This window comes from Zophobas morio, unplaced genomic scaffold (genome assembly GCF_036711695.1).
Source record: "Zophobas morio isolate AGI-343-1 ecotype UQ-CSIRO unplaced genomic scaffold, CSIRO_AGI_Zmor_V1 ptg000044l, whole genome shotgun sequence".
NCBI lineage: Eukaryota > Metazoa > Arthropoda > Insecta > Coleoptera > Tenebrionidae > Zophobas > Zophobas morio.
Window position 1 is genome coordinate 2,024,526 of NW_026972149.1, and position 12,179 is coordinate 2,036,704.

A 12,179-nucleotide genomic window follows, 5' to 3' on the forward strand; every position below is an offset into this window, starting at 1 on the left:
AAGAAAAAATGAACAAAATATAAGCCCCGCCTACCCACCCTTTCCCAATTGTGACGAATGTTTTATTCATCGTGAGCTGGAGGGCGGAGTTTAGTTGCAAAACCCTAATTTCTCTACAAGAACTTACCATATGAAACTCATCACAATTGAGATTAGGGCGGGTGGGTGGGGCTTACTTTTTATTTTTTGTTTTTTAATATTTAGAGTTTTTTTTAACAAAGGATAGTTAAATATGTTTTGGGTTTCTTGTTGCGAAAAGAAGACTTCGTATATTAAGAAAAAATGGACAAAATATAACCCTTTCTGGCTTAACTGTAACGGAAAATAAAATTGATTTGTTTATAATTTGGTTATTACAAAAATACGATTTCGTCTTCGACTGGCCGTTTGTTGACACATATGACCCCGAGATTGTGCAAAATACAAAATTGGCCACTTCCGGGCGTTCCATTAATTTATGACTTGCAGCCAGGCAGCTTGTTTGCAGTATTGTTTCTCATTCTTATTTTGTTTTTTTTATCGTTCATAAAGTATACCGCATACTTTTGAAATTATTGCATTTGCATTCACATTTTGTCGATTTGCTTATACAGGGTGATGCAAAAAAATTAATGACTCAATTTATTTTATTGATTCAGTCAAAAACGGCTCACTCGTAGCATGCTTTTTTACATTTACTTTACCATTACATATTTACATATATTTATTTCAACTTATCCGCAAAATCAAATTTTATAATTTTTCGAAAATGTTGTATGACCGAGGGAAGTTCTGTCGAAACAATTTTCGGCCAATTTTTACAATTGCTTATACAGGGTGATTCAAAAAAACTTAATTAATTGGTCAATTTATGTTACTGATTAAATCAGGAACTACAAAATCGAAAGCTTTGAAATCTTGCAGGCATTTAAAAGTTATCACGAGCACCGTAAAGTTTTAATCAAAAGACGTCTGTTTATCCCCAACAAAAAATTGATGACGTCATCCTAAAATTTTGCCGGATAAATCCTATTTGAAATGTGCACAATATGATGACTCTATATGTGTGACTTACCGTTGTATTTATTTTAGAATTGCTTATACAGGGTGCCTCAAAAAATTTAATGAATGAATTAATGATTTAATGATTATGACAACCGATATTGTTTGAAATTTATTTATTCATTTCCTATAGGAAGTTAATGACGTAATCTCAAAAACCGGTTCCATGGCAACGACAGTTCAAATGTCATAATTTTTCTCCCGATGGCATATTAAACATATTAATTGAGACTTTTAAAAAACGTCCCTGGAAGTAAGAAACATTTTGCTTTTATTATTAAATAAGATATAAATGATGTTATTAAACAGATGTATAAAGATAGGTTTTTTAGATAATTAAAAATGCATATAAATAATGTTTAAGTCCAGAAATCGCAAATTTGCCTATTGCATATTTGGTGGATGCGCCGGGAAAATAATTATTTTCAGTGGATTTTGTCTTTTTAGTTATTGCTACAAAAATGTATAGTTTACATTGTACAATAATAATAGATGTAAAGTAAAATTTGGGCAGGTAATATAAAATTTAATACCGTTTTAATAATAAAATACAAAAACGTGCGCGTAAATAAATAAGAAGCTCATGTCGTAAAACAGATTTTTATTGCTTTTGATAAATAAATTCAGGCTGTTGTAAACAATGTTGTTTTTTGCTTCATGTATTTGTTATTGCTTTAATGTCTTAATTTATTCACTTAAATTAAACTATTTTTTAATTGTCAGATATTTTGTTTTCAGTTTTTGTTTAGCGGAAACGGAAGTTTTGTTGTTTTTAATGTTTTTTGTTGCAATATAACGCCAACAGAGTCTACCTTCTGACCCATTTATAGCAATCGCACGTTATGTAGAGTCAAGAGGAGTGAAATTAATTTTAGAAATTTCGATTGGAAAACTTGTAAAATATTTTCCAATATGAAATTCTCGATTAATTAAACCGATCGTGCTTATGAGAAATAAAGGAGGAATGGCAGAAAAACGCTTTGCGTTGTTAGGCATCAACGCAACAGGTCTACTCCGGGGTGTAAAGGCCTAGACGTCGCCGTCGTGTCTGTCGTATAAGTTGACCGAGTCTTCGCTCATCGTTACAAATCTAAAAGTACAAGTACATTTTAGTTATAGATGTGAATTTGAGTGACAAGAAGCAGACGCTTGCGCGGTTGTCGCATCTTGTAACCAGGTGGCGCGCTCGCGAATCCCTGCATCCTGGAGCCACCCCCGCAACAACACTAGTTCTCTGTCGGCCTTCCAACCGCTCGGACGCGCCACCCCCAGCAGCCAGACGCGGTGAAATTACGCTCCAACCAGGCGACTCGTCGCAAATTTTTCCTTGGTCCGGGATAGGGTCCCGAATTTCTTCTAAGGCAGTTTTAAGAGATTTTCATGTTCGAATGGAGTGGGCAGTTGGCATGTAAACAATGAATACTAGTAGCATGTACGCGCTTTTGCTGTTGCTGCTTTTGGTCGTCGAAGACGGCTCTGGGTTCGATGTCCAGGCGAACATTAGGCACGGCCGATCTAGGATGAAGCTCTTGCGAGGCAGACGGCACGAGGAAAGAGCGGCCCCGACCGAGGCGGTGCTGGAGGCCCCGATGGCCACCGAGAGGCCGGCGGCCGACGACGCCGTCGGCAGGGCGAAAAGCAATAAGAGCGAGGTCAGTGGGACCAAGTCCGGGCGCAAGGTGACCGTGGGGTCGGCTTTCGGGAACAGTAGCTGGCAGCATGTGGACAAGAGCATGCTGTACATGGGCGAGCGGGCGCTTAATCAAATCGATAACAAAAAGAAAAACAAGACGGCGAGTGGCAAAGAGAAGGACTCGAAGAAAGGGGGCTCCGGAGAGTCAGGGCACGACGTAAACGCGCACGGTTCATTCGGCGAAGGAGATTTCGAAGAAGACGTGGAAATATCATCGGAAAAGGCAGCCACCGAAAGTGCTCGCAGCGGCCACGTAGACATCGTTACTCGTTTTTTACGCATCGTGGAATCCCAGCATTTGTTGGGCGAGAACTGCACGGCCGGCACCGACCTCAACCTGGGCGAAGGAGTAGTTGATCGTTATGCACAAGAAAGATTCCGCGTTGAAGCGGACGTTGCCGTAAATAGGGCTAATATGTTGACCCGTCTATGGAAATACGCCGACCCCGAGGTCGTTATGTCGGAGTATTTATTGCACGCTTCCGTTTTTTCTATGGTCGAGTTCGATAATGACATCTTCGCCGCGGGAAACTGCTATGACCAGTATCAGTACAAAGACTATTGGCTATTCTGTCCGTATGCTTATCGGCTGCCCGAGGGGACCATTCTGGTGAAAGATCTAGCCGTCGAGTACAAATATCTCAGCAACACATCGGAATGGTTCTACATCGCCAGAAAAAACGCCGAGAATGTCATCAGAAACTACAACCAATTCAGCAGAGGTAAGTCATCGGCTCCAGTAAAAGCGCCGCCTGATAAAATTACAAATATTGCGCCTGCCGGCTCCAGCAATACAGATTATCTTATTAGAGCAGACAGTTAATTCTCTCGCTATATTGGATTTGCGACGGAAATGTATTCCGTTTTTCGACGGAACGACCCACCGATAATTCACGCTAAAATTATTTTATTGCGTCGCTTCTGATGACTTTTTACTAATGTTACACAATACCTTACCGAAAGATTTGGTCTGATGTCGTTCAGTTGTCCGGAGATCAATATAAGGACCGGCTTACTGTGAGTTACAGCTCTACGTCCTATTTGGATTTTATTGTAATCGACGCCGATATTATTATATTTGCTTCTGTCAAAATTACGGTATAAAAATATCTTTTTCTACCATATTGGAAATTTCATCTCCCAAGGTGACCTCCATTTCTGCCCCACTTCATACTACATGTAGAGCAACATTATCATTTCTATTTTTCCATTTAAGCGCTTTATTTAAACACAAATTAATGTATACAAAAAATCTCGTTTCCAGGATAACGTAGTACGGATCGCGCGGGAGAAATTTCCCAACTTCAACTTTTAATTGAGGCCACCGCTGTGTGCCACTTATGCTACCTATTTAATATTTTAACACAATTACTCGTAAGTGAATGAAATTGCTAGGTATATTAGATCAAACTGAATATATTTCAAAATTATAAATAAAACTATTCAAGAAAATAACACTTTCCTGTTGAATTAAATGCATTCTGTAATGAAAAAGCCCATCAGCTATTTCTGTAATAATATTGATGAAGTAAAAAAAGTTACCACACTTTAGGGTCAAAGGAGAATTTAATTAGTTACAGTACTTTCAAATATGTAATAAGTCTAAGTGAAATCTTATTAATTTTTTTCGTGGAATGAGGCGTCTAAATAAATAGAAGTAGCTGAAACTCGAGACTTGATTAGAGTGGGGGAAACCTTTTAACGCAGCATTAAACACTTGTTGTATCGCGAAAGGTTATCAGGCTTACATTATCTATACACGACTATTCATTACACTGCTTTACATAGTTCTTCTTCAAAAAAGACAAAGCATTTATCTGAAGGATTTTGCAACCCTACTCGAAATCTGTTTTCAGAATTTACAAAAAAGGGTTTCTCGAAAGTGGGGAATTAACAAGTTAGGTTATGATTGTCAATTGTAATAGACAACGATATGGCAAAAAAATCCGCATGTTGTATTGCTTGTATTTCTATAATATCCCTTTAATGTTTTAAATTCATTATCAAGTGATATAAAAAAAATCTTTTTATGAGTTATTATAGAAAAAAATAATATACAAGGTGAGTTAAGTGAGTCAAAATTGTACGGCTCTAAAATTATTTTTAACTACACACCCTATATGTTTTTACATATTTTGAATGACCTATCCTCAAATTTACAATCACAGTTTATTTTTGAGATTCCGATGCGATGTTGCCACGTTATTCCAATTTTTTTGAATTTTTTTGTTAATGGAAAGGTCCGAAAACTACTATAATCTTCTTTTTTGCTCCCGTTCTTTTGTTGTCAAGTATTTTCTGTATTTAAAGTTGACATATTAAAAGAATAAGAACAGAAAAGTGGAGTAAGATACAGTAACAAAATACAGGCTGTCTTGTTTGAAACAACTGAAATATCCATATTTGAAAATTGTAAAGTTTAATTTTTTTATAGACACTCAGTATATTAAAACTTGCTTTAATTGACACCACAACAAAGCGCCTGTTAATACTTAATAAATCTTTGGAAACAGGGGTTTTCCATACAAAATGGAAAGAATCTAAGATCTGCTCTGTCTTGAAGTCCGGTAATGCAAAGTTGAAAATTACAGACCAATTTTCCTCCTTTCAAATTTTTCCAAAATTTTCGAATTAATTCCACATGATTATATCTCTCCTGTAGTGAAAAGTTATATATCAGAGCATGGTTTCTAAATCAACAACGACAAACCTTTAGCAAAAAAAAACATTTAATCAGTCTTATATTAGCAAGTACTAGCCCCGCCCACCCGCCCCTTATTTTTTTAGAGGGTATGTCATTCGCCAAAATCAGTCTTATCTCACCAAGTACTAGCCCCACCCACCCGCCCTCTCTTTTTTATTTTTTATTTTTTTATTTTATTGATTAACGTTACCCAACAGGCCAGAGGCCCAATTACAGGGTAACGGGGGACATACACAACACCCAGAGCATGGCGGGAATCGAACCCACGACCCAAGGTGTGGCAGGCAAGCGCGATGCTACCTAACCCACCCGGGTCCTTTCTTAGAGAGTATGTCCTTTGCCAGAATGAGTTTCATCTTAGCAAGTACTATCCCCGCCCACCCTCCCTCTCTTTTCTTAGAGAGTTTGTCATTCGCCAAAATCAGTCTTATCTTAGCAAGTACTAGCCAAATGTAAATTTTATCTAAATTATGCTGCAAAAACAAGCAGTTTTTGGAATTGTTAATTCTACTAAATAATTTATGTAAAATAGTTTTTATTTTAAATATGTAATTATAATTATAATTAAAAAAATCACATTTTCAGTTTTGCTATTTTAGAATTTTTCCATGTTCCTTATTGGTTTTTAAAACTTTTTAATTTTTTCGGTTTTTCATTCAATGTTCCGATTTTATAACATTTTGTTCTTTCAGTTTCAGTTTTTTAAATTTTGAAGAATTTTTCGATTTGTAATTTTTCATTTTTTTGTTTCTTCAATTTTACGATAGGAATTTTCATGTTTAAATTAGTTTTTCCATTCACCAACTTTTGAGTGTTTCAATTTTTGGATTTTTCGATTTTTCATTTTATCAATTTTTCAATTTGCAATTTTTGGGTCAGATTCGGTTTCTTGTTTTCTTCATTTTTCCAATTTTTCGGTTTTTTAATGTTGTGATTTTACATCTTTCCCATTTTTTTATGTGAAGTTTTTCAATTTTCGGATTTTTCAATTTCTCGATTTGCAATATTTCCGTTTTCAGTTTTTGAATTTTTAATTTTTCGTTTCTTCAATTTGTAGATTTGCAATTTTCCTAGTTTTCATTTTAAATGCAATTAACGAAACACATTTTCAATTTTGCGATTTTTTAATTTTTTCGATTTTTCATTCAAAGTTCCGATTTTACAATTTTTTGTTCTTTCAGTTTCGGTTTTTTAAATTTTGAAGAATTTTTTTATTTGAAATTTTTCAGTTTTTCATCTTTTTTTTGTTTCTTCAGTTTTTAGATTTTGCGATTTCACTTGTTCACTAGCAGTTTTTCCATTCGGATTTGCATTTTTAAACTTTGTCACTTTTCAATTGCCTGATTTTGTTAAGTTCCCTATTTTTCTATGTAAAACTTTTCAATTTTCGGATTTTTTTATTTTACGATTTGCAGTTTTTCGAATTTTCAACTTTTTTTGACTCTTTCAATTTTACGAATTTGGAATGTTTCCATTTTTCAATTATTCAATTAAAACTTTCTCATTTATTCCATTTTTCACTTTTCGATTTTTAATTTTTCAATTTTCCGATTGTAAAGTCGAAAAACTAACACTGAAATTACAATTTTGACGATTCTATAATTAAAAAAAAAATAGTAAATAGTTTTTTATAATTTAATTCAGTCTCTAAATAAATAAATTATGTGTAAAAAGCACCCGATTACTTAAATATTAAAATATCAGATTACAAGAAGTGGAAAAACCAATAAGAATTGAAAAGTTTGTCTTAAGTCATACAGAAATTCCCTCGTCCGTAAAGTCAGCCGAACAAATAGATGTTTTTCGAAAAGTTATAAAATTCAATTTTGCGAATTTTATTTTTATGACAACCTCAATAACTGAAAATGAAGATGTTATGCGTATGTTTCGAGTGACGTTTTTCATAACAAAATTTTGCGATCACGTCATAAAAATTTTAACAACGACAGATATATCGGTTTGAATAGATGCAGTGTAATATTAATAATAACAGTACTGTTTATTCACATTTTTCACAAAGACATTCGTTAATTTTTTTGAGTAATTCTAAAAAATGTAAATGCACTGATACTCAACATCTCAATATTTTGCACACTTTAGACAGAACTTATTCGGCAAAATTTCTAGATGACGTTATCAATTTTTTGTAAGGGGATAAACGGATAAATTTTGATAAAGATTTACCATGCGTACGATAAGCTTAAAACGTTTGCAAGGTTTAAAAGTATTCAGTTTTGCAGTTTCATAGTTAAATTGCACAATGTTGTTAAACAATTTTGATTTTGTTTTCCAAAAATCTGGAGTTTAGGGTAAAAGCTCAATATAGATTCACACACCATCAGTGCAAGAGTATCTTATTTTATAAAATTTCAATAACATTTACTATTGTATCTTAAAACGGTGGACCTATTTTTTGTATTCTAGAGCTCATGAAACGTCGAGAAAATATGAAAGTGTCGGGTCACCCGACGGACTCGATTACAATACTTTCTTAGTTTAGCTGACGCTCGAGAAGTAAAAATCAATTGATTTAAAGTCTGAGTCAAGCAAACGAAATCGGTAATATCAAAGTTATCAAAATATATTTTATTTTGTCATATTGTGTTCACAATTGAGAATAATAATGTTGGCAAGAGATATCAACAGTTGTTGCAACCAAGACAGCTACGTCAACATATATGTATAAGCTCAAATCGGTCTGTAGCCGCTCCAATTTCAACTCATTTCCGGTGGAAAATTTGGTGAGTTATGTTTTGATGTTATAATTGGCCATGATTAAAATTTTGATTGTGTTTATTTTAGTAATGGATATTTTAATTAAATATGCATGTGTTATGGTTAAATCTTGATGAAATTAAACTAAATGGACATATCCTATACGAATTGTATATACCGGATGATAAAGCAGAAAAACATACCGAAATATGAAAATGAGAAAATGTTATATATTTTTTATTATTTCAAAAAAAAAAAATTAACATAATATAATTATTAAAAATAAGTTAGCATTCTCTTTTGAAAAGGTGTATTTTACATCTTTTACAATGTGGAAGATTTGAAAAATCAAATTAAATGATAAAGGCGACATTTAAATGAATGTATTCTTTTATCAGTAAGTTTTCAAGATGTAATTATATGATATTGTGTTGGTAATTGCAGAGATAAACGAGTGCAAAATAAATATCAACGAGTCGCAAAAGTCATAGTTGTTAGCAAAGTTTGCGTTTATTCTCAACAAAATGATATCAATAATAAAAAAGGTTTCGTTTCTCGGAAGCGAAAAGGAAACGAGCGTTTAAAATGCCATCTTCACCACCACATTTAGATTTTTAAAAACAACCTGAAGACGGAAACAAAAATGAATCTTTTACGATTTTTTTATGGTAATGAGCTTATGTGTGTGGTGTTATTTGTCTTTTGCTAAGTACCCAATTTAAAAAGACATCGTAACGTCGTAGGTTATTGTAGTTTCCACTGTTATGGTTTTTCCTGGTAGTTTTCGCATGCGTATAATCAGAATTCAAATCTGAATGGAAATTTTGGGTTTCACTAACGGTTTTCTTATGCAGAGTTCTCGGCATCTATATTCATTCTGTTCGAAAACTGAACGGCTGTTTAGGCTTAATGACAATATTATGGTCGCTGTAAATAAGATAAGGTTACCCTTAAATCGTCTAAATTTTCGCATTAAAGTGCCGCCACCACAACAAAAATAGCGGTTTTCTGAGCGATGTTTTTGATAATCTTTAAGTCGATACTCGCGATAGCAGTATAAATCTTAATTAAAATTAGCGTAATATTATTCATTCCTGACGATTGTGTGATATTTTTAAGATACTTTATCGGTAAATCGCGTGCCAAGAACGATATTTATCATGTGTATGCTCTTCCACGCTGGGGAGATTATCGCGATTGTCGTTCACTTATGTCGTACGTGGTTAAAGCTCCCATCTTTAATCGTCTCAGCGAATTATTCATTCCACTGCGAGATTATTTTTGTTAAAAATGAAAATTCGTGTTTGTGGAATACATCGACTCGACAAGTTTAAGTCGTGTTCCATACAAACATCTCAAATGCGTATAAAATATTCCCCGAAATGAATAAGGTCTATTTTGGACAGTGAAATAAATCAACCGTACTGCAAATCCAAACAAATCGTAAAATAAAACTTTCTCAATTTAAAAAGAGTTAGATTTGAGTTTCTGAGTTTGTTTATGTTAGCTAGCGTTGAGCAACTTCAACGAAGAAAGGAATAATATAGAAACCACTATCATAACGGATTCGTATCTCTCGAAAAGTGTTTATTTAGATGAAACCTTAACAGTCGTTAATCTCATAAGCGAACAACTTGGTTAAGTAAAATATGCAATAATCTAATAATGCCTCATTACAAAGATTTACTCGCAAATTCCTTTAGGAAACCATAAAATCACCACATTCTCCAAATTCCCACATTATTTTCTGCTTGATATGATAATTATTGAGGAATTTATATGCTCGTGTTGATAGCCTTAAGCATATGTAAATCGTTTAAAATAAATTGCGATGAAATCAAAATCAGATAAGGGTTGGTGCTTGGTGCATTATTTTAAATCGCGCTGAGGCATCTTCCTATTATCGCTTTGCCATAGAAGCGAGCTTTTACGATCGTTGCTTGCAAATATCCGTCCATGTTTTACAAAAAAGCAAACCGTTTAAAGCAATGAATGATTTCAGCGCAAGCTTGTACATAAAAGTTTCGTACTTTTAGAAAACTTCACAAGAACTGCAACTAAACGCGCGCTAGTTTGAGTTGAAATAGTTTTACTTTCACGGACAAGTCTTTGCGTGTCTGAGTTATTGACTTTGCAATCAGTAATTTCTACATTCGGGTTTTAGGGCAGTTTCGGGCTGTATTTTGTACTGTTTAATATTATATCGAATGCTATTCATGCTGAACCTGTGAAAATTCGGCCATGTGTATCTTAAAAAAATAAAAAAATCGCACTATCTACTAAATCATAAGCAAAATACAAAGAAGACAAAATAGGATAAAAAAAATATAGGGTGTTCTATCTGAAAACACAGAAATATCAATATTTGAAAACTAATAATTAGCACATTTTTTTTAGAAACACGCTGTATACCAAAATATAATCTCATTTATACCACAACATTTATACCGCTCCAGAAAATATAACACAGGCTTTAAAAATAACTTTAGTGTGAATTTTTGTAAACCCTTCTATTGCTAAACAAATTTCACGAAACTTGAAGTTGTAAAACCAAAGAAGAGGTCAATTAAAATATGTAAAGATATATATGGTGTTTCATAAAAAAAGGTGCGTTATGCTTTAAAAAGAGAACACTTTGTATATTTGGTTAAAAATAATTTTAGTGTGAATTTTTGTAAACCCTTCTATTGCTAAACAAATTTCACGAAACTTGAAGTTGTAAAACCAAAGAAGAGGTCAATTAAAATATGTAAAGATATATACGGTGTTTTATAAAAAAAAATGTGCGTTATGCTTTAAAAAGAGAACACTTTGTATACTTGGTTAAAAATTATTTTAGATTAAAGTCCTCAAATAACTGTACAACTTTGGTCTTTTACGGGCGTTCCACTAATTTATCACTTGCAACCAGACAGGTACCTGCACAAAGAGCTGCCACCTCAGTTTTGTTTACGCTATCGTTTTTCATTCTTATTTTGTTTTACTTCCCGAGCGTAAGCAAAGGAAGTATTGTAATCGAGTCCGTCGGCCGACTCTCTACTTTTACGTTTTCTCGATCTTTCATGACCCCTAGAAGACGAAGAAATAGGTCTCCCATTTCCGTCTGTCTGTCCGTCTGTCCGTCTGTCCGTCCGTCTGTCCGTCTGTTGTCCCGGATTTTATTAGACAGATAATCTCCGAAAGTACTCGACCGATTGTTGTGAAATTTTGTACTTATATTAAGAATATCATGTAGATGGTAAAACGCTAACCAAAATTTGTCTAATCATCCCCACCACTAATGCGATGACGTCACTTCAAAATTGTACATAGTAAATGGGTTTTCAATTGTATAAAATAACATAGTCCTACACATGTAGTTTACAACTCTGAATCGACTTTTCACCCGAAACGTCCAGATTTTTGGAAAAAAAATCAAAATTATAAAACAACATTTTGAAATTTAATTTTTAATCTGCTAACCAGAATGCTTTGAAATGTTGCAGATGTTTTAAAGCTATAAAGAGCATCATAAATCTTTAGTCAAAAAATATTTTGCTTATCCCCTCCAAAAACTTGATGACGTCAGCTCAAAAGTTTGTGGAATAAATCATATCTAAAATGTACAAAATATGATGAGTCTGTACTTGTGATCTATCACTCCATTCATATTTTTTGGATTTGCATATACAGGGTGATTCAAGAAAATAAATTAAAGCGTAAATTTATTTTACTGATTTACTCAGGAACTACAAAACCGAATGCTTCGAAATCTTGAAGATATTTTAAAATTATCATAAGCATGGTAAATTTTTGATCAAAACGTATTTGGTCGTCCCCCCTAAAAAATTTATGACGTCACCACAAAATTTTGCTGAATAAATCCTATCTAAAATGTACAAAATATGGTGAGTCTCTTCTTGTGATTTATCATTCCATTCAAATTTTTTCGATTTGCATATACAGGGTGACTCAAAAAAATTAATGAATGCGTAAATTTATTTTATTGATTTAATCAGGAACTACAAAACCGAATGCTTTGAAATC

At 33.5% G+C, this 12,179-nt stretch overlaps 1 protein-coding gene across 1 annotated transcript in view; it reads left to right on the forward strand.

The window, feature by feature from the left end:
* The first annotated feature begins 3,217 nt into the window (after window positions 1-3,217).
* The window catches only part of LOC135141776 (metabotropic glycine receptor), a 177,984-nt gene continuing 169,022 nt past the window's right edge, over window positions 3,218-12,179 (forward strand). Inside the window, exon 1 of the mRNA XM_064073207.1 lies at window positions 3,218-3,456. Within this exon, the coding sequence (XP_063929277.1) occupies window positions 3,228-3,456 (229 nt within the window). The 5' untranslated portion in view covers window positions 3,218-3,227. The remainder of the gene's footprint in view (window positions 3,457-12,179) is intronic.